The 25,155-nt window shown below is 39.6% G+C and overlaps 2 protein-coding genes and 1 long non-coding RNA gene across 5 annotated transcripts in view; 2 read left to right on the forward strand and 1 right to left on the reverse strand.

Moving 5' to 3' along the window:
• The window catches only part of setd1ba (SET domain containing 1B, histone lysine methyltransferase a), a 37,565-nt gene extending 27,766 nt beyond the window's left edge, over nt 1–9,799 (reverse strand). For all 3 annotated transcript variants that reach the window (XM_017693631.2, XM_017693633.2, XM_037547019.1), the window contains exons 1-6: nt 9,466–9,799; nt 7,250–8,215; nt 6,936–7,075; nt 5,758–5,856; nt 5,328–5,598; nt 3,012–3,130 (exon numbers count right to left, since the gene is read on the reverse strand). In XM_017693631.2, coding sequence (XP_017549120.1) covers nt 3,012–3,130; nt 5,328–5,598; nt 5,758–5,856; nt 6,936–7,075; nt 7,250–7,307 — 687 coding nt within the window. In that variant the 5' untranslated portion in view covers nt 7,308–8,215; nt 9,466–9,799. The remainder of the gene's footprint in view (nt 1–3,011; nt 3,131–5,327; nt 5,599–5,757; nt 5,857–6,935; nt 7,076–7,249; nt 8,216–9,465) is intronic.
• On the forward strand, nt 8,257–11,706 carry LOC108425173. The gene is made up of 2 exons (XR_001857686.2): nt 8,257–8,765; nt 9,005–11,706. It is a non-coding gene; the product is annotated as an uncharacterized LOC108425173 (long non-coding RNA).
• Nucleotides 11,707–14,013: 2,307 nt separating this feature from the next.
• rhof (ras homolog family member F) lies at nt 14,014–23,228 on the forward strand. Its single transcript, XM_017693629.2, has 6 exons — nt 14,014–14,633; nt 15,590–15,736; nt 17,078–17,165; nt 21,419–21,528; nt 21,802–21,936; nt 22,102–23,228. The coding sequence occupies exons 2-6, from the start codon at nt 15,611–15,613 to the stop codon at nt 22,267–22,269; spliced, it is 627 nt and encodes a 208-aa protein (XP_017549118.1). The 5' UTR covers nt 14,014–14,633; nt 15,590–15,610; the 3' UTR covers nt 22,270–23,228.
• The last annotated feature ends 1,927 nt before the right edge of the window (nt 23,229–25,155 follow it).

A 25,155-nucleotide genomic window follows, 5' to 3' on the forward strand; every position in this document is an offset into this window, starting at 1 on the left:
AAAAGTTGTTTACATGGGCAGTAAGTGTTTTCTGGCTAAGAAAAGCACCAATATTGGAATAATACAAATAATATTAAATATGTAGTGATTTTACGTTGTTCTCCCTGAAAAAGCGCCCTCCTGAGATATGGCGCTCCCCCCGTCAATATAACTGGTTACATGAAACGTGAAGTAGACAAATTCTGTTCAGAAGTGGCAGCAAGACAAAAGACTGACGAAAAAAAACAGGAGAGTTTCGGGGGGGGTTCAGACAATGAAATGATTCTGGTGCTCAAAAATGACGCAACAAGCTACGCTAACCTGGTAGCTAGCATTTGCGTATCTGTTTAGCAATTCTGTCTGTCCAATCAGCACTCTGCGTTTTACGTCACCTATCTTATTTGTATATTATTGCTTTGCTTGCTTGAAACCTTGACAGATGTGATGCCAAATATAGTACCAGGTATCACATTTGTCTGATGAAGAAGTAATGAATCGAGACGATACCCTGCAGTGGAAAAGCTCCTCTAGACTTATTAGGATGGGAGAGAACTGAGAGTGAAGTTAATAAACCCATCCAACCCCTCAAAGAGCTCACAGTAGTGGTGGCTGTGCGCTTGTAAACGCTGCCAGATAACCGGCCTGATTTTAGCATATGGTTGTGGCGTAAGTTAACACTACTGAAAAGTTAACTGTAGAACACATAGTACAGATAAACAGCTTTGTTAGCTATGATAGCTAGCTTGTAGTGTTTGTGTTATTGTCTAATTATCTCTCCACATTTAAGATAAATCTCAAAAAGGCGGATTAAAGCTCACCACTGAGCCATAACTGGACTCTTCTCTGCTGAGGGCATCTGGTGTTCTGTGTTCTATTACTACACTGTAAAAAGCGACGCTTTAAATGACAACAAAAGTGTGTTACTCATTTCAACACTTTGTGTCATATTTAACACATTCTGTGTTACAAGTAATGCAAAACGTGTCATCTCAACCTGAACACACCGACATGTTTGTTAGAGACAGAAGGTGCTGGTTTTTAACACGTTTTAAGAGCGTATTATAATTGTTTGGGTTCTTCAAAAGCCCTATATTAATTTCATGCATTATTAGTAGTAGTAATACTATACGTATTATTATTATTACTATTATTATGAAACAAGGCAAGTTTATTTATCTAGCACCTTTTATACACTGCTGTTATTCAAAGTGCCTTATAAATGATTAAAACAAAACGATTTTAAAAAATTCATCATTAAACTAAAAAACAGATTAAAGCTGAAATGAGGATAACAGAGTGCTGTTAGAGGAGAGAAGTGCAATAGAGCTTAAGAACAGTCTTAAAACTGAGCTGAAAGCTGCTCTAATAGGAACATTTTCAGGCTGATTTAAAAGTGTCCAATGTTGGAGCTCTTATAATGTTCTCTGTCAACTGGGTCTATTCAAGAGCAGCATAGTAACTAAACGTTGCTTCTCCATGTTTAGTCTTCATCTTTGGCAGGACTAACTGACTAGTTCCTAATGATCTGAGAGTACTGCTCAGCTCATATCGCTGCAGCAGATCAGATAAATACGCTGCTCCTGCACCATTAAGACATTTATAGAGCAGTAACAGCACCTTAAAGTCAGTTTTGGAACAGACTGCTATCCGGTGTAAGGATTTAAGAATTATTATTAATGAATTATTCAATGGATGTTCAAGAACATACACTAGGAATTTGGGGGCAGGGTTTAAAGGGGCATGGCCTTGTTAGAGAGGGCGTGCCTAGTTCGCTGCAATCCAGCACCAAAAGTTTAACAAGTCGTTAAACGTTTGTTTATGTTACAGGATCACAGGTGTCGCACATGTAGGAGTCAGGGTTAGATTAGGGTGATCTGGGTGGACAGAACACTAACAGAGGAGAGATGCAGAACGACAGTGCAATGCATGCGCTAAAGAAGCATCTCTGAACTCTTCAAAAACATCTGCCGAGCTGTCAGAATTGTCTGATCTGTGACAGCCATGCTGTTCATCCTGTGGAGCAGTGAATTACACGTTTGCACTGATCCTGATTAAACAATTAAAATCATAAAATAATGGTGCTAAAACTGGGTTCTTTGGGCAACTGGCTGCCTAAAAAAACCTTTCAGAGAATGGTTCTTTGGCAGTGGTTCTCCTTCGAATGTCCATATTTCTGCTCCAACCCAACAGCACACATGGGAACACCAAATGTAGACCATCCAGGAAACCCTGTAGACCACAGCTCTACAGCCATGGAAATGAGACGTGTGAGAGTGAGAGTAAAGAGCCTTGTTACACTGTAAAGAACCTCTCAAAGTTCTAGGAAGAAGCCTTCAACTGGAAAGGACCCCAGTGAAGGGTCTTTAAGTCTTATCCTTCACACTCACTAATCTCTTTGGTTCTTAAGGGAAGCAATAGTATTTTTTCTATGCCATCACTCACAGAAAACCTTTTTAAAAAGTTTACAGTATTTGTTTAAAACATTTGAATAAAACAAATAAATAAATGTCAGGTAATACTTCCCGCATTGCTATCAGGAGAGAAAAGGTGGAATCACCATCATCGATGGTGCTTTTCTGCTGTTCTCAGACATTTACATCAAACTCTGCCAGTGAACAGGTGCTAACAGCCTAGCCTGCACTGCAATTAGAGCACCTGTTCACACTCTTAAAAAGATGGTTCTTCGGGGTTCTTTAGCAAAGAAAATGATTCTATATAGAAGCGTGAACAAGCATGATTAAAGGGTTCTTTGCATGGTAAAATGGTTCTACAGATAGATGGAGAATGTGCTGTAGATAGTTCTATATAGAGCCTTTTTGAAATGTGTTGTATATAGCACCAAAAGGGGTTCTCCTACTGTTGCAGTGTCAAGCTTTTAACAACCGAAGAATCCTTCTGGCTGCTATATAGAACTCTTTCACATTCATGCACATTTTTTTTTTCAGATTTATTCACTAAAGAATATTTGAAGAACCATGTTTTTAAGATTGTACAGCACTCCAGATAAAAACATTTACTTGCTCGTATCTCACCAGTAGAGCTTCGGCAAGGCTGCGCGGAGAGACCTCGCAAGACTCCTCGCCCACCGGCAGCGTGAGTGGCGTGAAGCTGCCGTTAACCAGGCGCTCGAAATACCGCAGCCGGTTCTCCCCTGCACATGTAAGTGTGGAGATCAATAACAGCTGAAGATTAATGATCATGACTCATTGATCACATTGATCAATGATTGAACCACCTGGACTGAGCTGCACCAGCTTTGCATAAGTTTATACTAAAGTCTGTGTGTGAAGTCTTTACTGAGTCCTCAGTTATACTAATTAGTTTAAACTGTCCTTCTACTAAATTTGTTTGAAATCTGTATGATTTCTTGTTCTGTCTGAACAAGTAACAACTAACTAATGTGTACATCACTATCATGATGATAACATGTTCAGAACCAATCAGTAAACCCGCTGCCATGTAAATACAATGGCAGCTGCTCTGACTAAATATCCAAAAAGGGAACGATGCAAAACTGAGTTAAACTGAGTAAACCAATGATCTATAATTATTTTTTTACAATATTTTACTAAGAAATATTATATGCAGCTTTTTAAATGCCAGTGCTTTACTGAGCAAGACAACAGCAGCTCAGTTTAGCTGTTTGTGTCTCTCTGAACTGAAATTGTGGGTGTTTAGCTTCATGCTCAGAGTTTGAACCAGGGCGACAATTAGAGCCGAGAGGAAAATCACAGCATACAGCATTTAGAGATTTAAGATTTATTAACCAAAAAAAGTCATGTATGGTCTTTTTGTGCTCTCTATGACAGTTTCCCTAAAACGTGCACCAACTACTAAACTCTGTGTTAAACTAGCTGTGGTGCAGCTTGTTCAGATTTAGTGATGATAAACCTGAACTTAGTAAACACGTTACAACTAACCTACATCTGAACTTACGCACGGCTGGTGCAGTCAGACACTGGATTCAAACTGCACTAACTTTAGTTACACGGAATTTGCAAATATTACAAATATTTTGTATATAATGTTTAATAAACCTTAAAAAGTCGGAATAAAACACAGTCGGAATAAAACACTTTATCCAAAAAAGTGACCTTACATTACAAATAAACAGCTTTATTGCCTGTAATAAAGATTAAAAAGACATATTTCAAGAAATTCTGGATGATTTCTGCAGCTTCAGAAATCAGGAAACTGTGACACAATGTAAAGCTCAGCTGAAAAATTCAAGTTATTCCAAATAATACGTGTTGTCCTGACAGTGACGACATATATGACAAACTTGAACAGGAAGGAATATAATTAGAGCTGCACAATGTATCATTTAGTAATTATCATCATAATATTCAACTGTTCAATGTGAAAATGAGCCACCAGAAATCAAAAGTTTTATTTTGTGTAATGTGAGCCTCCTGACAAACCTCAGATACTAAAAATAAGTTTGTGAGTGATCAGTCACTTTAACAAAAATAAATTATTATTATTAAAAATAATGCAACATAATGGGTTTTAAATTTAAAACATATTTCAAATTTCATCCTCACTAACTTTCCACATAAAACTCAGAAGACACATGTAGGTTCACTGGTGGTTTTGGAAAGTAAATGTCTACATTTGTGTTGTAGTCATGGTGACCCCTGGTTCCTTTCACCACCACTGTAAAGAAATCTGAACCATTTCACACCAAACCACTCTGAATCACTCTGTTTACATCTCTCACACTGATTGTTATGAGAGATTTGTTTGGGGAATCAACAGATTTTACTTATAAGTAAAAGGTTTTGTGAATTATATTCTCCATCTGTACTGTAAAATATAACAGCTGCAGTAGATGTACAATAAGGGATATATAATAAGAGACTAAGACAGACTCTTTTAGACTGTCACTGTCTCTTTAAGAGAGAGAGAAAGAGAGAGAGGAGAGAGAGAGAGGCAGAGAAAGGGGAGAGAGCGAGAAGAGCCGGTACAGTTGTAAACTCCTTCAGACTGTGGCTTTGTTACAGACTTATGGCTCTTCAGTTTCCCTCCAAAACAAACTCAGCTGTCACAGATAAGGCTGAACATTTTTCTCCCTCACTAATCAATAATACAAATGTTCTGATCAGCTCAGACTCCTGATCTGTCCCTCACATCCCACACGCACACGTCCAGGACTGAACTGTCACTGCTTTTCCTCTCCATTCATCATTTTTATGAAGATGCGTGTGGCGCTCTGCCTGCTGTTACGGCGGTTACTAGGCAACCAATGTAAATCTCAGAGCCAGACGTGATATCACAAGTGAGCTAAACAAATAAACACGTGTGTTTGTGTAAACACTGACAAGCCCGGCAGACCAAAGCTCCCTCACCTTTAGGGTCCAACTCCACATGGATGATGTTGCCCATGACAGAGGTGTTGTGGAGGTTTTGCACGGCGTCCTTGGCAGCCCGCACTGACCCGAACACCACTTTAGCTATTCCCAGGTGCTTCTTGTTCTTGGGGTTGTACAAAATCTCCACTTCCTCGATCTCTCCAAACTTTTTGCACATGTCTGTGAGGAAGCCCTCTCTGATGTTGTCGTTCAGCCGGGCAAAGGTGACCTCCTTTGGAGGAACGCGACCGATGTAGCACTCGTCAATCTGCGGAGGAATCGACCGGTTATAGTGATTATGAAGAAGCCCAATGCATGGAGAAGGTGTCTCTCAGGAAATAAAGCTGAATAAAGTTCAGCAAAGTGTTTCCAACCTGATAATTTAACAGAAACGTAACTAAAACTCAGAGTTACAGGCTCAGTTTACCTTAAATTTGGGCACTGGCAAGTCCGTCTCCTTATATTTCGTCCAAAGGCGACCGATCCTGGGGTCTCTGACCATGTCCACAGGGGGAATGCCGGGATTCTACAAAAACAAACAAGTGCTCACAAACCAGTTCCAATGTCAACAGTGATCAGCCCTGAGCACCAAACTGACCCACACTGGTGGTCAGGAGAGCGTCTACTTCAGTATTTTTCCTCTCTAGCACACCTGCTCCAGCACATCAGATGACTGTCAAGCTGGACCAGGTGTGCTGGGGCAGAGAACACTAACAAGTCCAGAGTGCATATTCTCCAGCACCAAAGTCGGGTTCTATTGCTCTAAGACCTTATCAGTGAAGTAATTTGGATATTAAGCCAAGTAGGGAGCCTTCAGCAGGAGGCAGAGATCCAACAGATGTCCAAGACTACTGGACCTTTACCAAACCCCTGCTGAACCTTCTAGATCTCCAGTGCCAGATGTCCATCACCACTACTGAACCTCTACTGGACCTTCTAGATTTACAGCAGCTATACTGAACATTTTGGATGTCTACTTGACCTTTGCTAGATCTTTACTAGACCTTCTAGATCTCTACAACCTCTACTGAACCTTTACTAGAACTTCTAGACCTTCAGCACCTACACTGAACCATAACTGGACCTTCTATACCTTTAGAATATTGACTCAACATTTACTAGAACTTCTAGATCTCCAGCACCTTGATCCAAACCTTTCTTAGAGCTTCTGGACCTCCAGCATCCTCACAGAACCTTTACTGGACTTCTGTTGAACCTTCTAGATTTTCAGAACCTTGGCTGAACCTTTACTAGAGCTTTTAGATCTTCAGCATCTTGACTGAACCTTTCAGACCTCAAGCACTTCACTGAACCTTTAACGGACTTCTGCTGGACCTCCTAGACATTCAGCACCTCGATCAAACCTTTACTACACATCTGCTGGACCTTGTAAACCATTAGAACCTCGACTGAACCTTAAATAGAGCTTCTAGACCTCCAGCACCTCGACTGAACTTTTCTTAGAGCTTCTAAACCTCAAGCACCTCGACTGAACCTTAACTGGACCTCTGCTGGACTTTTCTGACCTCCGGTACATCTACTGAACCGCTGTCGGACCTTCGAGACCTCCAGAACGTAACGTGAACGCCGTAACTGAAAACTGACCGGTGAACTAAAGTGCTGTCCATCGTATCGGTAAAGCTTGTGGGATCCTTTGCGGAGAGCAGGGTCAATGATCAACTTGTAACTCCTCCAGTGGTGACTGCGCTTCTCTCCCGAACTGTTCTCCATGCCGTTGGGCAAAGCTGCGAAAACAAGAAGATGAACGCGTATTTATAAACACGGCAACACAGTTTACCGAGCACAGGGGCACGAAGAGGGACAAAAGCGAACCTCACCGACCGAAAACCACCATTAGAGAGGAGAGAAAAGAGAGAGAGACAGAAAAAGAGAGAGAGAGAGGGAGAGAAAGCTCTTACTGGAACTCCTTCTGCCGTGCTCCTCATTCACCCTGCTTCTTTCTCCTGATCGGGACATTATCTTCGAGTTCGTTTTGAAGGTGAAAGGCTGAGAGACGCGAGTGAGCTCGTTTTCCGTCTTTTTTCGCTTCTTGCATTACATGGTTTTACAGAGTCTGCCTCCTTTCTGCGATTGTGTGTCTCCAGACTGCTTTCTGCTTTCTGTCTCTCCCACAATACACCACTATCACAGCCTCCAGCAGCAGACTCGCCCGCACTTTCGACACTGGACACAAAATCCGCATCTCATTCTCATCTCACGTGAAGAAATGTAAAGAAATTCGATACACTTACAGCGGCACATGTACGCATTATCCGTCTATATAATGCCCATCTGCCCTCGCTTTTAGCCAAACAAACCGCCTTTAAACCCCGCGTCGAATCTGCGCGCTAGATTTACATGGACGGCAAATACAAGATGGACATGGGCTTCAGCTTTAGGCTGTTTTTTCTACATTTTTCTACATTTTACATGTATGTTGTAAACGCGAGGGATCTCAAATGTACATCCTGGCTTAACATAACGACAATCGTGTGATAGTGTTTGATAAAAAGGCGTATAACACATTAAACCAAATGTTGGGGGTTGTTAAGTTTACAGAAGCCTAAAATTTGGCTTTTTAACCGTTCCTTACTCCACATAAGCACACATAAGCACACATGTAGTCCTCTGTCTGTGTTAAATCGTGTTTTATATTGTGTGTGCTCGGGCAGTTGGCTGGTTAAACGGCAGAGCAGTTTCTGGCCAATCAGAACGCGGCGCCTGTCGTGCTTCTTTTCGCACCCGTTCCTGACCACGTCCCGCCTCCCCTGCGCGCCGATTGGCCAGCCACGCGTGTTCCGATTGGTCCACGGCGAACCTTCGCCCAATAGGGGATCCGCGTGTGAATACGCGTCGCCGTCCAATCCTCTGGCGGAAGGCGGGACCTGCCGGAATAGAGGTGGGAAGGGAAATACCGTGTAAGCCTCTCCTATTAGAGTCACAACCTTCAGCTTCTCCAACAGAGAGACAGAAAGAAGGGTTGCAGCCATTTTCTACTACACTGGACCTCAATGGCCAAAATGGGTTTCCTTTGTTCCTAAAAGGGATCTAAAGCTTCATTTCATCACCTTTTTTATGGACTATCACACATTACAGTCTTCTCTCTGTGTACAGGATTTGAGAAGAAGGAAGAAATGTTGGACCATATCCCTTTGACATTTTTTAAACTTGTTCTTTTTTCCTACCTCTCTCTCTCACTCTCACTCTGTCTTTTTCCAGGAATCCATCTTTGTCCTGGCAAACTAGGTCACGGCACACCCATATAACAGCATTTTGTTTCTAAAGTGAAATGCTACTGAATAAAACAGCTGACTGTATAACTGCTTTAGCAATGTTTTAAAGAGAGAAAAAAGAGAAAAGAAATACACATGAAAACTGATCAGCTGCTTTTGCAGGCCCTACACTGTGCAAGGCCAAGTATGAATATGCCATTGAGTAAGTTTATCTTTATTGTCTTTGCTTATGTATAAAGGTTGAATGTCATATATAATTAAACTTTGGTATTTTTAATGTGGATTGGCTGAGTATTATTATTGGTAGTATTACTATTATTATTTAATTCTATCTGGTCCCTAATGGCACCGTGTGTGTGTGAGACGGCTTTTTCTATATTCAGTACATTCAGCTGCATGCTGTTTTATCCATTTTTAAATTGAATGTTTCTCATGTTTCAGAAAACACGGCAGGCCAGAGAGAGGGAGAGAGGGAGAGAGGGAGAAAGAGAAAATAAAGGACGATTGGCCTTTTTGCAAAAATGCTGAATCACAGGAATGGTTGGTAGGTTAATGTGGTGGTTGCTGGTATTAAAAAACCTTTCAGCTTTAACAGAAAACAGTGGATCATCTACCAGACCCCACAATTTATCAGTCAACAAGACATTTAACAGCAAAATAAGCCACCACTTAGTGCTGAAAGTACAATCAAGTGTTATGTCAAGCGTACAGTTCTCTTTCTAAAGCATGAGCATTATTAAGTATTCAATGTAAGCCTAGTTGACCTTGTGTCAAGGACACATTTTCATATCGTAGTTTTTTTTTTCTTTTTTATCCCAACAGCACATCATTAAGACTTTTTTTTTTCATTTTTTGAAGAATGGACAACAAGCACAGAATCAGTGGAGATATGAGATATTTACCTTCACATTTTTGCTGAAATATTTTTATCAGGCCTAAAGGCAGAAGAAAGAGGGACGTTTTCATTCCCATCGCCGGATCCTTTAAACTCCTTTAAGGCACCCCCCCCCTTTTTTTTTTACAGTTTTAACTCCTGAGGAGCACAAACAGGTGTGCAAACCTTTACTACATCGTCAGTTTTCCCTGCTTTCGGTCTTTTTTAAAAGAGCTTTGCGCCTGTGAGGAGTGAAACTGCTGCAAATCTTCAGCAGATTTAGTTTTAGAGAATATGCAAACCATCCCCCCTCTCTCCCTCTCCCTCTCTCTCTCTCTCTGTCTGTCTCTCTCCCTCTCTCTCGCTCTGTCTGTCTCTCTCCCTCTTCCTCAAGCATTCGCTCTTCAATTTTACTCAGCAGGAGAAAGACAAGAACTGTAGGTTTCCATCTGAGGACTGCCTTTATTTATAAGGTAATAATAACAATAATAATAGTAATAGTAATAATAACAATAAAAGACTGTTCATTTTACTGGAGCCTAATTTTTGAACTTGCATATTCAATGTGCAACATCTGTTTAATTTGCATTGTTAAATTTACATAAAAACCAGCAGCACCGTGTAAAGAAAATGCAGTTTATTTCAATAAAAGTTATATTTTAAGCTCATAGCTGACAGTCGAAGTGTTCACCCATGTGAGGGTGGTGGGTGAGTGAAGCATGTGCTGTTTTTTTTCTTCCTCCTTAATGTTGGTGTTGATTTTTGAATTTTTGAGGTGCGTGCTGTTTAATGGCGGATCTGCTGTGCTGCTGCAAAATGGCTCCTTCCCTCTGAGAACAACACCACACACGCACCCAGACACACATCCTCAGAGCTCACACACAGCCTGCTCAGAGGATTCACAGTGAATGTTAATGTAAATCCATAGTTATGGACACATACACGAAGCACAGATCATCACTGTGGACCAGTTATGCTGTAGCACATCTTCTGCTTTTATTGTATTGTTAGTTCCAGGAGGATAAATTTGACTACTTTTTCGAATTGTTCGTTCCACCTTAAATGGCACAGCAGTTGCATGCGAAAACCATCCCCCACTCTTTCTCTGTTACTTCCTCCATCGTTGGCTCTTCGTTTTTGACAGAGAAGGAGGAACCAAGAGGGGGAAAAACTTCTCCATGATCTTATCAGACACGATTAAAATGTAAAATGGCTGCTAAAACAAGCTGCAGTTTGCTTTAATCAGCGCTAAACGTTCATCATTTGAATGTCCAGCTTGCTGCAATACATTAAGGTAGCGCTGTGCATTGGTGCTAAAAATATGAACTGCAATCTCGGTGCTTTGTCCCCGAAGATTTAGACTTTAATTAAACTAAAATGATTCTGGAGGTTTGCATGTTTAAATACACTAAGACATTAAGACATCGCACAGCGCGCTGAATGTACCCAAATTCAGGGCTGACATTTGTTTACCTCGCCGCTCTTTAGTAAAACAGCTAAATTGGCTCAGAGCGCGTGCTACAGTGTGCGAGCTGGTGCTCGCGCTCTCGGTCTCTGTTCCAGAACATTCGGTGCAGGAGCTCTGCGCGCACAGCGGAGCACAGAGGGAGAACATTGTTGGTCTTTCTGTGTGGAGAGCTAGTTAAACTCAACTTTTCAGCTTCTTTTGGTAAGGCTGATGCTACTGTGTGTGTGTTTTTTTAAGTAAAGGGAAACTCCACCTAATTTTCCAAAAATAAATAAAATCTCCATAATTCAGTGCGTGAGAGACTGGGCGATTCAGAGTGGTTTGGTGCGAAATGGATCACTTCTTCACAGTGGTGGTGATAGGATCCAGGGGTCGGAACAAATGTAGACGTTTTATTTACTATTCAAAACCACCAGTGATCCTTTACGTGTCCTCCGAGCTTTATATGGAATGTTGATGATGGGAAAATAGTGGAAAATCTGAAAGTGTATTCATAACCATTTCATGTAATAACTGGGAGGGAGCTTTTGGAGGTGGACGTCTGGTTGCTGTCACCACCACTGTGCACAATTCTGAGTTTCTCTAGAACACTGACTGACTGTTTACACCATAATCCCTTTATCATGGAGGAAATTTGAAAAATAGGTAGAATTCCTCTTTTAAACTAGCAGCTCCACGATGCATGTTCAGTGTAAGTGATCCATTTAGCAATGTTATTATCCACTTTAATCAATAATAATGTTTATTAATATAAGCATGCTTTTTTGGTAAATAAATAAAGTCTTAGACTGCAAACATAAACAGCCTGTTTTGTCTTTATTAGCTGCTGCACTTTTGTGTGTTGGATGTATTTCAAGGTCGTCAAGAGTGTGAAATTGTAACTGATTCTGCTTCCATACAGTGATGTGAAGCTTGGTATTAGGGAGGGTGTGTGAGCGAGCTGAGGCTTTTCTCTTCATGATGAGAGGGTGGGATGGTGAAACATGATATTATTGGTTAATATTATTTTGCCTCGCTTGATGTGGTGATTATGTCTTTTATGAAGTAACATGGTTGACTTTAAACCTTCTGAACTAAAATAATCACATTCAATGTAATAGACTGAATCATTTTCTAAAGAATCATAATCGCACCATTATGAGGTCACAGATTCAGCCCTTGTGTGTGTGTGTGTGTGTGTGTGTGTGTGTAGAGGAAAGTCCTGCACTGTTCAAAGGGCAGAAATGCCTTAGTGAGGCAGCCGTCCTCTTTAATCAGTACACACAGATAAGCTGCTGTAAACAGAGCCGAATGCCAAATCAGCAGGAATAGAATTTCTGTGGAGCTGCTGGAGTGGTTGAGGATCTAAATGACCCTTTTTATCACCACCTGTCTGTGGGAGTGATCTCTGAGAATGCAGCTCCACAGGTTAAAGGATATCTCAGTGTGCTGCTAACATTAGCTGCTGATTCACACGCTCATTTCACAAAACCAGCGAAGAATGAGTGGGTTAATGTTACAGTTAGGAATAGAAATGAGTCATTAAGTTTAAAACTGCTTTAGCCTAAGTTAAACCCCTCCTAAACCTCTCAGGCTGCTGTGGGTTCAGTTTAGTAGGTCAGAGGTCAGGCAGACCGGACAGTGAGGTGGTCTCAGTGTTCAGGCCAGTGCTATGTTCCTCTTTATCTCTGCTTTACTTTCTGTTCCTCCTCAGTTCAATGTGTGATTAGAGTAACATCAGTGAGCCATTAATCCCTAAACCTTCAACCCTAAACCTACCCTTAAAGCACACTAGAGTGATTTTAAACCTTAGTCCTAAACCCTACCCTTAAAGCAGACTAGAGTGATTTTAAACCTTAATCCTAAACCCTCTCCTTAAAGTACACAAGTCATTTTAAACCTTAATCCCAAACCCTACCCTTAAAATACACTCATTTTAAACCTTAATCCTAAACCCTATCCTTAAAGTACACTAGAGTCATTGTAAACCTTAATCCCAAACCCTATCTTTAAAGTACACTACAGTCATTTTAAACCTTAATCCTAAACCCTATCCTTAAAGTACACTACAGTCATTTTAAACCTTAAACCCTACCCTTAAAGTACGCTACAGTCATTTTAAACCTTAATCCTAAATCCTATCCCCAAGGTACACTAATGAACTTAAATTAAAGGCCTTTAGTTTTAAAACCCTTTAGGGCTTAGGGGGTTGGGTTTTTAGGACACCTTTAGGGTTTGAGGTTTAAGATTTGAGATTAAGTTTTAGTATGTAAGGGCTTTATTGGTTAGGAGGTTAGGGTTTAAAGTTGGGGTTTAGGATTTGAGATCAGTGTTTAAGGTTTATAATTAGGGGATTAAGCATGAATGTTTAAGTTTTAGGGAGAGTTTAGATGTTTTGGGCTTAGGGGTTTGAGTTTAAGGTTTAGAGGTTTATGGAGTTAGGGTTTGAGGGTTGGTTACAATTTAAGGTTTGGAGTTTAGGAGTTTCTGGAATTTGGGTTGAGCAGTTTGAATTTAGACTTTTTCTTTCTCATATGACCTCTTTACTCTCCATATGGGTGATATTCCAGTGTCACAAAACATTAACAACAGTTTACTGATATTTTACTGTCGCTGTGAAATAAAGCAAAATTAATTATTACATTGCTGTTTTTTTATGTATATTATGCACATGCAGGATTACAGTAAACATGCGCACACACAGTGTCTATCTGATGAGTTCTGTATGAACTGATGATTCTGCAATGTTCAGCCTACAGCAGTTTTGCCCCGCCCATTCAGCCTACAGCAGAGTAGCCACCCCTGTTAAGACTACATAAATGTAGCCCTGCCTACTCATTTTACAGCAGTTTAGCACCGCCCACATAGCCTACAGCAGTTTAGCCATGCCCGTTAAGACTACATAAATGTAGCCCCGCCCACTCAGCTTACAGCAGTTTAGCCCCGCCCATATAGCCTACAGCAGTTTAGCCCCACCCATTCAGCCTACAGCAGTTTAGCCCCACCCATTCAGCCTACAGCTGTTTAGCCCCACCCATTCAGCCTACAGCAGTTTAGCCCCACCTATTCAGCCTACAGCAATTTAACCCCGCCCATTCAGCCTACAGTAGTTTAGCCCTACACATTCAGCTTCCAGCAGTTTAACCCTGCTTATTCAGCCTACAGCAGTTTAGTCCCACCCATTCTGCCTACAGCGGTTTAGCTCCACCCATTCTGCCTACAATGATTTAGCTCCGCCCTTTCAGCCTACAGCACTTTAACTCCACCCATTCATCCTACGGCAAATTAGCCCCACCCATTTATCTTACATCAGTTTAGCCCCGCCCATTTACACTGACGTTATAAGAAATCTTTCAGCCCTCAGAACACTTTCATTAAAGGAAACTCATTGATAATTCAGGTTTAGTTATTCATGATATTGGCCCTTTAAGATGACACGTATTCAGCTCTTGTCAGTTACAGTGACTTAAAGTGCAGCTCAGTGCGCCCTCGTGTGGCGGAGAACGGCACTGCACTAAACACACTACTGTGGGAGGAGACGCACACACACATTGCAGTTTAATGATGCAGGTTCACACTCAGTCACTCTCACACACACACACACACACAAACACACACACACAGACATAGTGTAGAAGAAGCTCAGAGAGGAAGGGGAAGCTGAGAGCAGCGAGAAAGTACCTGTGCTACTCCCTCGAGAGCTACTCCATGCCGGACCACCGGACCTGCTGACCTTCTGACCCCCAGAGGTGCGTTTATTTTACACATTTACTCATCTACTGCAGACAGATTTCCACTATGATGATAAAAACGTTTCTACTTAAGTTTAATCGTGAGTAATTTTTGCTTAGTTCCATTTTAATCATTAACGTTTAGCTCCTAATTCTCTTTTTTTGGCTTTAATGTAATTCTGTTTTGTTGGTTCAGCCCCTGGACTGTTCTACTGTTGATTAGCCCTCTCAGTTTGTTGATTTAGTTATTATTTTTAGACTAAACAGATCCAAAAAGAGTTCATTTTTTAATTTTTCGTTCCACCTTAAATGGTGTAGCTTTTATTGTCACTCTATTACTCAGTTTCATCCGGCTGAAAGTGTGTTCTTCATCGAATTTTCCGTTCCACCTTAAATGGTGCCGCTGTTACGTTATGGCTCCTGGCGTCAGAATGTAACTGCCACATCATTTAAGGTGGAACGGAAAAAATTAAAAAACGGAAAAATTATAACGAGAAGGAACGGAGAAGAAAAAAATGGTAGATGCTGGAAATTCCACTTAAGTTCTAAAAGTTATTCAGTACTTAAGGAGCTTTTAAGGGGTGGCTAAGCTAAGAAGTTTAGGAAGTGTGTATTTTCTTTTTAAATTCCTATTGTATTTCCTGTCTTTATACTAATGTTTTAAAAATATTAAATTACAATAAAAAAGACACTTATCAGCCTGTTGGCATGTATTATTTTCATTATTGATAATAAACTGGTTTCTACCTCATCATCTGGCTTCTTTATTAGTAATAATTAAAAATATTTGTCCATCATTGATTCAGTTTGATCCACCGACAGTGTCTGGCTAGCTAGCCTGGCCACATTCTTGCTGCTGTGTGTTAAAGAACACAAATTTTGTCATTGTTTTGTTAAAGAGTCAGTAGTTCCATTGCAAGAGCGGTTAAGGTCACTCCCCACACCTCTGCTGACCATCTGACCTTTGACCTCAGGGCCTGTTTACAGTGTGCACCATGCAGAACGGTTCTGCGGCTGAGAAGACCTTTAACGGAGAACAGCTCAAAATCGTGATCGTAGGGGACGGAGGCTGCGGGAAAACCTCCCTGCTGATGGTTTATGCTAAAGGAGACTTTCCTGAGGTCAGAGGACAGGTTATTAATATTAATGCTACTAGGAATTATTCAGTATATATGACTAATTATTCAGCATCTACTATGAATTATTGAGTATCGGCTATGAATCTTTCAGTACCTGAAACTGATCAATTATTCAGTAATTACTATGAATTTTTCAATATCTACCATGAATTATTCAGTATAGACTATGAAGTATTCAGCATCTGTAATTATTTACAGATGAATTATTCATTATTTACTACAAATTATTCAGTATCTACTATGAAATATTCAGTATTTACTATAATTTATTTAGTATCTGCTATTAATTAATCAGTATCTACTATGAATTACTGAGTATCAGTTATGAATTATTCAGCATCTACTATGAATTATTGAGTATCAGTTATGAATTATTCAGTATCTACTTTGAAATATTCAGTATTTACTATAATTTATTTAGTATCTGCTATGAATTATTCAGTATCTACTGTGGATTATTCAGTAACTACTGTGAATTATTCAGTATCTACTGTGAATTATTCAGTATGTACTATAAAACATTCAGTATCTACTATGAATCATTCAGTATTTACTATGAATCATTCAGTATCTACTATGAATCATTCAGTATCTACTATGAATCATTCAGTATCCACTATGATTATTTAGTATCTGCTATGAGACCATCAGAGTTTAACAGCTAAAATTAGTTTTAAAAAGTTTTGTTACTGTTTCTTTCACAATGTCAGTCCACTTACTATCACCTATTTTAGTTCCCATAAACTGTTATGCAGGGCAGTTTTGAAATCTTTGTTCTTAATGATGAACTCAGGGAAGGAAACACAATTGCAAAATAAGTCCTGATAGTTTACACGCCCTCAGCCAGTTCTCACACTATCATAAAGCCTCAGCATATTAAAGAGGTCATTCAGTGAAAAAGCAGATGTACAGAACCCCTCCTGTTTCACACAGAGCCGATCAACCAAGACGGGCTAACTCTACCTGCATTAGCACTACTGAGAAATATGATGTTATTTGTGCGGCATTACAGATGCAGTAAAATAATATGCATATGTTTCAGTGCAGAAACTCAGCATCACCTGAGCATTCTGCTCTTCTGGATTTCAATAAACACATGATCACACATCAGCGTACTTCAGTCTGTGTTTACAAGTTACAGCAGATCACATCATCAGAAACCATATAATCAGGCCTACATTAGCGCTCAGTGCTAAAATCAAAGACATGGTGGATTAAAATTAAACACACAGACTGTAAGCAGGAGCACTGGGTGAATTTGAAGTCATCTTTTTTTAAACTGTGTCTTTAATGGTAACTTTGTGATGACATTGTTATCCTCAGACATATGCGCCCTCAGTGTTTGAGAAGTACGTAACCACGGTGACTCACGGAGGAAAAGAAATTCAGCTGAACCTGTACGACACAGCAGGTGAGTCCACGCCTCTAACACGCCCCTCATTCTTCATCTGAGTCTGTTTAGTGTCATCAGAGTTAGTTTACTCGGCTGAGTAAACACTAAGAATGAACACTTAGAGTGAACACTGAATGTGAACACTGAAGAGAGAGAACACTAAGAGTGAACACTGAACATGAACAATGAACATAAACATAAAGAGTAAACACAGAGTAAACATATAGTGAACAGTGAGAGTGAACACTAAGCATGAATACTGAGAATGAACACTGAGAGTGAATACTGAGCATGAACAATGAACATTAACACATGAAGAATAAACACAGAGTAAACATGCAGTGAAAACTGAGAGTGAAGAGTGAGAGTGGACAGTGAGAGTGAACATTCAGTTCTCTGATCTTCAGTGTGAGGCTGTGCAGGTGGATGCAGGTGGAAAATGTCTCAGTGACTGATGAGACAGAGTTGAGCTGGAAATGCTGTGAGACTGTAACAGACTGCTACAGGTCTGATTCCACTTTAACATGGGTTTAGTAGTTTTTAAAAATGATAGGAATAAATTCAGAGTAAAATAAGTGTATATGCTTTATTTGTTTAGCTTGTAATCAGTTATCCTATGATCAATTAGCCTGCAAAAGTTGGCCTATCATTGTTTGTCCTATGCTGGGTGATGACTGATTAGCCTCTGACTGGTTAACCTGTGATTAAGTTGGTTAATCTAGGTTGGTTTAGTGTGGATTGGTTTAGTCTGCATTGTTTTAGTCTAGGTTGGTTTAGTTTGGGTTGGTTTGGTCTAGATTGGTTTAGTCTATGTAAGTTAAGTCTAGGTTGGTTTGGTCTTGGTTGGTTGGGTCTAGATTGGTTTATTCTGGGTTGGTTTAGCCTGTGTTGGTTTAGTCTGCATTTGTTTAGCCTATGTTGGTTTAGTCTGCATTCGTTTAGTCTGTGTTGTCTGCATTGGTTTAGCCTGCATTGATTTAGTCTTGGTTGGTTTAAACTGCATTTGTTTAGTCTACATTGTCTGTGTTGGTTTAGTCTGAGTTGAATTAGTCTGGGTTGATTTAGCCTGCGTTGGTTTAGTCTAAGTTAGTTTAGTCTGTGTTCATTTAGTTTGTGTTAGCTTAGCCTGCTTTGGTTTGTTATGATTGGTTTAGTCTGCACTGGTTGGTTTAGTCTGCTTTGGTTTGTTCTAGGTTGGTTTAGCTTGCTTTGGTTTGTTATGAGTTGGTTTAGCCTGTGTTGATTTAGCCTGCTTTGGTTAAGTCTGCAGCATCCCCCCCACGACCCTGAGGGAGAAGTGGCTTAGAAAATGAACGAATGAATGGTTAAGTCGGTTAATGCTTGGATTCGTCTACGTTGATTTAGTCTGGATCGGTTAAGCCTGTGTTGGTTTCATCTGCTTTGGTGTAGTCTGATTTGGTTTAGCCTGTGCTTAATCTGAGTTGATTTAGCCTTTGTTGATTTAGTTTTCATTAGTTTAATCTGCATTGTCTGTCTTGGTTTAGCCTGGGTTGGTTTAATCTGTGTTGGGTTAAGCTTACATTGTTTTTAGTCTGAGTTGGTTTTGCTTGCTTTGGTTTGCTCTGGATTGGTTTAGTCTGGTTTGGTTTGTTATGGTTTGGTTTAGTCTCCGTTGGTTTAGTCTCTGTTGGTTTAGTCTGGGTGGGTTTAGTCTGGATGGGTTTGGTCTGTTTTGGTTTAGTCTGAGTTGGTTTAGCATGTTTTGATTTAGTGTTGGTTGGTTTAGCCTGCTTTGGTTTGTTCTGGGATGGTTTAATCTGGTTTAGTTTAGCCTGCGTTGGTTTAGTCTGGTTTGGGTTCACCTGCTTTGCTTTACTTGGTGTTGGTTAAGTCTGGAATGGTTTAGCCTGTGTTGATTTAGTCTGGGTGTTTAAGCTTGCTTTGGTTCAGTCTGGGTTTTAATGTTTTTTTCTGTTTTCTTCTTTTTTGAAGAACTGTGATGATGTATTTTATTAATGTGTAACCAGTTAAGACATTTAAATCATGTTGACAAATTGAAATATTTTCAACACATATAAAGCATGAAGAGACACAACATTTCCACAAACACACATATAAGAGCTACACATCAAAGATTTCATTGTTAATCCTGTTGCCTACTATGTAAAGGAGCACAGAGTGCATTTATTGCTGCAGTATAATATTTGCACTTTTGCTGTTCTAACCCATCTTGTGAATGTGAGTGTGTCACCGGTGTGATAACAGGAAGTGGTTCTTCACCTTCACAGCTCCACTTCCTCTACATGAAACAGCTCTTTCAGACTGAATCTGCGATAAAGTCATAGCAGTCCCACAAACATCCGGAGAGTTTTCAGGTTTTACAGCCTAACACTCTAATCAGCTTCTGAAGCACAAGAGCATCATAAATAGTCATTTAAACTAAAGAACATACCACACTGTAGAGATCGCACACAAAACCACACCATTAAACCTCCTCTGTTAAACAGAACGCTGTAAAACTTTTCGCTATCTGCCACAGGATCTGTCCTCCACTTAAAGAGAGTTATACCCTATCAATTAGCATGGTGCTAACAGCATGCTAAAATCATCACATACTCACTACAGACATGCAAGTAAAGCTGGCTTCACACTTCTGATTTTCCATTTCTCCTTAAGTGGTGCAGTGTTGCATAAGATTGCAGTTAACATTAAATTTGTCCTATTTAAAGATAATTAAACTGTATTAAAATAAAGTCTAAAGTGGTTATAATGGCTGATTAACTGTCTTGATTCCTAGTCAATAAGCATTAGCTTATTACCTCCCAGTTGACAACAGAAAGAGCTCCAGCTCAAATAAACAAACATTATTCACCACTAAATGTGCTATCAAGTCAGAGGTTAGTACTTTTTTGTTTCTTTTGTAAGATTCAATAATTTCTAACAATTTCTAATCATTTACATAAATTTGCCTTAAATTGACGGCTAAAAGCTCACTGAATTAAATACTGTTGTTGTGACCCATGTAAACATAGAATTGTGAAAGCTGACAACTGTGGGAAATAATTGTGATTAGCTCAAATAATTTAATTAAAGTGAATATGTAACTTTTACAGGCCTCATTCAACCTAATGAGTTTAGTTAGAGTGTAGCTTGCATAATTCAACTACGTTGATGTAGCTAATTGAAACTAGGCAGGGTGTAAAATGACAAAGAGTTAGCCTCAACGCTAATACGTACATAAGTTCATATTGTATGCCTAATAAAAGTGTCAGAGTCAGAAGTCACATAATATATTATCTATAAAAGACGATAAATCTATTATGAATTACTGAACAATGGCACTTGATGGATTAGACATGCAGTTAGCACCATGCTAATTTGTTAGCTACATTAGCCTCTTGTGCTAAAACTAAAGAAGCAAACTTCAAACAATTCTTGTCTGATGGGTTGTATTTGGAGTGAAGGGAGGATAATCTGTGCAAATGAGGTTTTTTAATGCTTAATTCTGAGTTTCTGTCCTCGGCACTCCTTTACTAAATGCTGTCCTCAGCACTTGGTGTCATGCTAGCGGCTTTGGGTATCGTACAGCAGATGTGTCTGTGAAACTGAGTGAGGATTCCTGTGGCTGCTTTTTATCTGAGCTGCCAAACAGGAAGTTTGGTGCAGGATGTGGTTTAATACAAAAATTGTGCATTAAACACGCAATAATGCTGCAGCAGAGATGTCGCGTGCGTCACCCAAACGCTTTCTGACTCAGTTCAGGAAAGACATATAGCACACTCAGAAACATTACTGGGCCACTGGACTTAACAGAAAATATGTCCAACTTAAATCAATGAACTGTGTTTTCTTTAGTTACTAGTTCATATAAAATGGACAAAAATGAACAAAATATATTTCAATGAATGAATACTGGTAAAAACATAATCCAGATCCAATCAAATCCAAATATGCTACACTGAAACATTTATATTTGGTTCACATCAAACTTTTCTTTTTGAGTGCAGAATGGAAACTAGTTGAGATTCTTCTAAAAAAAAACAAAAAAAAAAACAATTAAATTACCCAAAACAGACCAAAATAAATAATTGACTCTAAATGTAGGTATTGTGATATAAACTGAGTCTGTTCTACAGTTTCTCATTAGGTTGAATGAATAACTGACTCTAAATGTAGGTATTGTGATATAAATTGAGTCTGTTGTACAGTTTCTCATTAGGTTGAATGAATAACTGACTCTAAATGTAGGTATTGTGATATAAACTGAGTCTGTTCTACAGTTTCTGATTACTCTCTGTGTCTATGTACAGGTCAGGATGATTATGATCGTCTGAGGCCGCTGTCCTATCAGAACGCAGACCTCATCCTCATCTGCTATGACGTCACCAACCCTACCAGCTATGAGAACGTCTTAATTAAGGTAAATCTGAACACATCTGTCTGTATGTGACAGAATTGGTAGTCAGCCTTGAAATACCACGCAGTAAACCTTTTAGCCTATAGAAAGGGCCCACCCATTCAGCCTACACAAGTTTAGCCCCGCCTATTCAGTCCATACCAGTTTTGCCTCACCTATTCAGCCTACAGCAGTTTAGCCCTGCCTCATTGTAAGTTAAAAAGAGAAAAAATAAAGGTTAAAGGAGAATATGGGTTCAATATCATGAACTCCTGTATGGGCTCTTTAACTCTGCAGTGGTATCCTGAGGTTCATCATTTCTGCCGAGATGCCCCCATAATCCTGATTGGCTGCAAGACTGACCTGAGGAAGGACAAAGAGAAAACAAGGAAGCTCAAAGCGATGGAGCAAGCGCCAATCACCTACATACAGGTGAGAGAGAGAGAGACACAACATATAATAACTAAATACACAAATAAATAGACTAAGACTAATTAAGTTTGAGTACAATTCGTGCTATCGTTTATGTAATCACAGAGCGTCAGTGGAGCGATAGTGAATTAATTCATGTTTCTTCTGTTCTCGCTGATGTTCTAGGGGGAGGAGACACAGAAGCAGATGACTGCTGAGCTTTACCTGGAGTGTTCAGCCAAATACCGTGAGAATGTGGAGGACATTTTCAAAGAGGCCACAAAAATCGCTCTGGCATCCAGACGGAAATTACGAAAAGCCAGAAAAAAGAGAAAAATCTGCTCCATCATGTAGAGGCAGATAAAATCATGGCTAGAAGAAGGAACCATGGGAGAATATTTCAAAAGTTTTCTGAACATTGCAAAACATTCAGAAACATTCAGTGAAATTTAGGAAATGTTCAGAAATATTTAGAAACTTTCAGGAACTTCAGGAAACCTCCAGAAACATTCAGGAACTTTCAGAAACATTCAGAAAATTTAGGAAACATTCAGAAACTCTCAGGAATATCTAGGATCTTTCAAGAACTTTCAGACAGCTGAATGTATGGAGACTCTGGGAAATGCACAAGTTTTTATAATGAGCACTTATCGTTATTAATCATATTATAGTACATGTTGATTTGAATATGAATTAATATTGCAGCGAACCTCAGCGGTTCTGGCCGACATTCTCCACAGGTGCTAAATGTTTTGCACTGATACAGCGGTCACTCTGGGGTCAGTGGGAGATGACCTGCTGATATTTGCTGCTATCGGCCCAGCAGTGTTCCACTGGACATCAACTGTTCACTTGCACTGTGACTCTCCTCTCCAGGCCCCGCCCACTGATGTGCTCCGTCATAGCCACTGCTGAATGAGCTTTACAGAATACTGATGAGAATGTACAGCTGGGACGATAAGCAGTTTTGGAAAATTAACAAATCAGGACAAAGTTATCGAAAAATATCAATATTTAAATTTTTTTAAACCACACATTTTGGATTGCTAGGACAGTTTCTGTTTATGCCAGAGGGGGCACCAAATCCCAACACTGCAAGAAATTACGTTTTAGAGACGATGTTAAATCTAATTAACATATATTTCTCATTTTGTGATTGATGTACAGACTCAAAAAAGATGGTTAACATATATTTCTCATTTTGTGATTGATGTACAGACTCAAAAAAGATGGTTCTTTAAGGGTTCTAGTAAAGAACATGGTTCTATTTAGACCCGTAAACATCCATAAACAAAAGAATGCTTTGAATGGTTCTCTGCATTGTGAAATGGTTTTTAGATGGATGAAGAATGTGTTGTATATGGTTCAACATAGAACCTTTTTGAAAAGGGCTCTATACAGCACTAAGAAGGGTTCTGCTATTGTTAAAACCATCTGTTAGAAGAGTGTTTTAGATTAGAGTATTACATTATTTAACTGATTTCTAGGCATGTTTACTTGTTTTGCTCACGACTGAGGTAATCTTACAGCGTCGCTGTTGAAGTGTTGGTGGGTGGAGCCTACAGAAGGAATTTACAGTTCATTCCAGCAGTTTCCTGTGATAGAGAAGTGCTGTGGCGTCATTCTGCCTATGTAATCAAACGTTACGGCTGTGCAATCGCTGATTTTCCACAGTAGCTGAAGCTGCTTCTTGTAGTTAAAACAGGAAGGACTCATGTCAGAAATTCATCTCACAGTGTAGTTTAATGTCAGTGTTCATCCCTGAGCCCAATGATATTTTTGATGTTAGTCATTTTTCTGTATTTGAAGGAAAATTCCATTGTCTTTTCAAAATGTCTGCATAATTAACCCTCATGTTATGTTCAACCGTGAAGAACAGCTGTACTATTTTAGGTCAAATTGACCTGATGCATGTTTACCCATCCAAAAGTAGTTAAAAAAAACATTTTAAACATTATCTTTTAGCTCAATTAATATCAATTTAATCAATATTGATTGTAAACAAGTTTAGCACCCCTTACAAACCATGTTTACTTATAATAATTCACTTGTTTTCCATTAAAAAATGTAATTGTCTCTGTACATTAGCAAAACTAGAGATTAAGCACATTATTTTATTTATTATTGTTTACACGTTTTCAACGTTTTTGACAGAGTATTTTTGTCATTATATTCATTAAAACAAACAAAAGATCTCTGTTCTGGGCCACTTCAAATAAAATCACACTAAATGAGTTCAGCAGAAGAGCTTTCGTGCTATAAAAGTTATTTAAAATATATTTCCTTTGAATTGGGTCAATTTGACCCACAACATAACAGGAGGGTTAAGATGTAAACAGAGTCATTCAGAGTAGTTTGGTGTGAAAAGCTCTGTTTTAGTGAAACTCTAGTGAAAATCTGAATTTTTCATAGTGGTGGTGATGGGAACCAGACGTCCATCTCTAAAAGCTCCCTCTCAGAAAGTTATTACATGAAATGGTTATGAATTCAATGCCTGATGTTTGAAGCACTGTTTTATGAGAGTTTTGAGAGCTTAAAATCCATTCATGGTGGAGGGACACATGCAGAAGTAAAACAATCCCCAAAGAATTGCTGCCTAGTGTGTTAAGTCATACTTTTTTGATCCCACAACCAGGGAAATTACACCTCCGCATTTAACCCATCCGTGAAGTGAAACACCACATACACACTAGTGAGCACACTTGCCTGGAGCGGTGGGCAGCCCTATCCACGGCGCCCAGGGAGCAGTTAGGTGTCTTGCTCAAGGACACCTCAGTCATGGCCTGTTGGCCCTGGGGATCGAACCGGCAACCTTCCGGTCACAGGGCCAGCTCCTTAACCTCCAGCCCATGACTGCCCCCACTGTGTTATGATAGTTTTAAAGCAAAATCGTCCCCAAATACAGCATATTATTTCAGATTTTTCACTATTTTCCCATCATCAACATTCCATATAAACTCAGAAGATATGTGCAGGTTCACTGGTGGTTTTGGATAGTAAATAAAATGTCTATATTTGTGTTGTAGTCATGGTGACCCCTGGTTCCTATCACCACCACTGTAAAGAAATCTGAATCATTTCACACCAAACCACTCTGAATCTCACACACTCAGTTATGGAGGGATTCGAAGGAAATTGATTCAATAATCTGGAGAGACTTCACTCAGAAGGTTCTCAGCCTGACTAAAAGCTGCCAAACTACTTTTTTACTGCTGTGTGTTTATTTAGAGAATTATGAAA

This window comes from Pygocentrus nattereri, chromosome 18 (genome assembly GCF_015220715.1).
Source record: "Pygocentrus nattereri isolate fPygNat1 chromosome 18, fPygNat1.pri, whole genome shotgun sequence".
In the NCBI taxonomy this organism is placed as follows: Eukaryota; Metazoa; Chordata; class Actinopteri; order Characiformes; family Serrasalmidae; genus Pygocentrus; species Pygocentrus nattereri.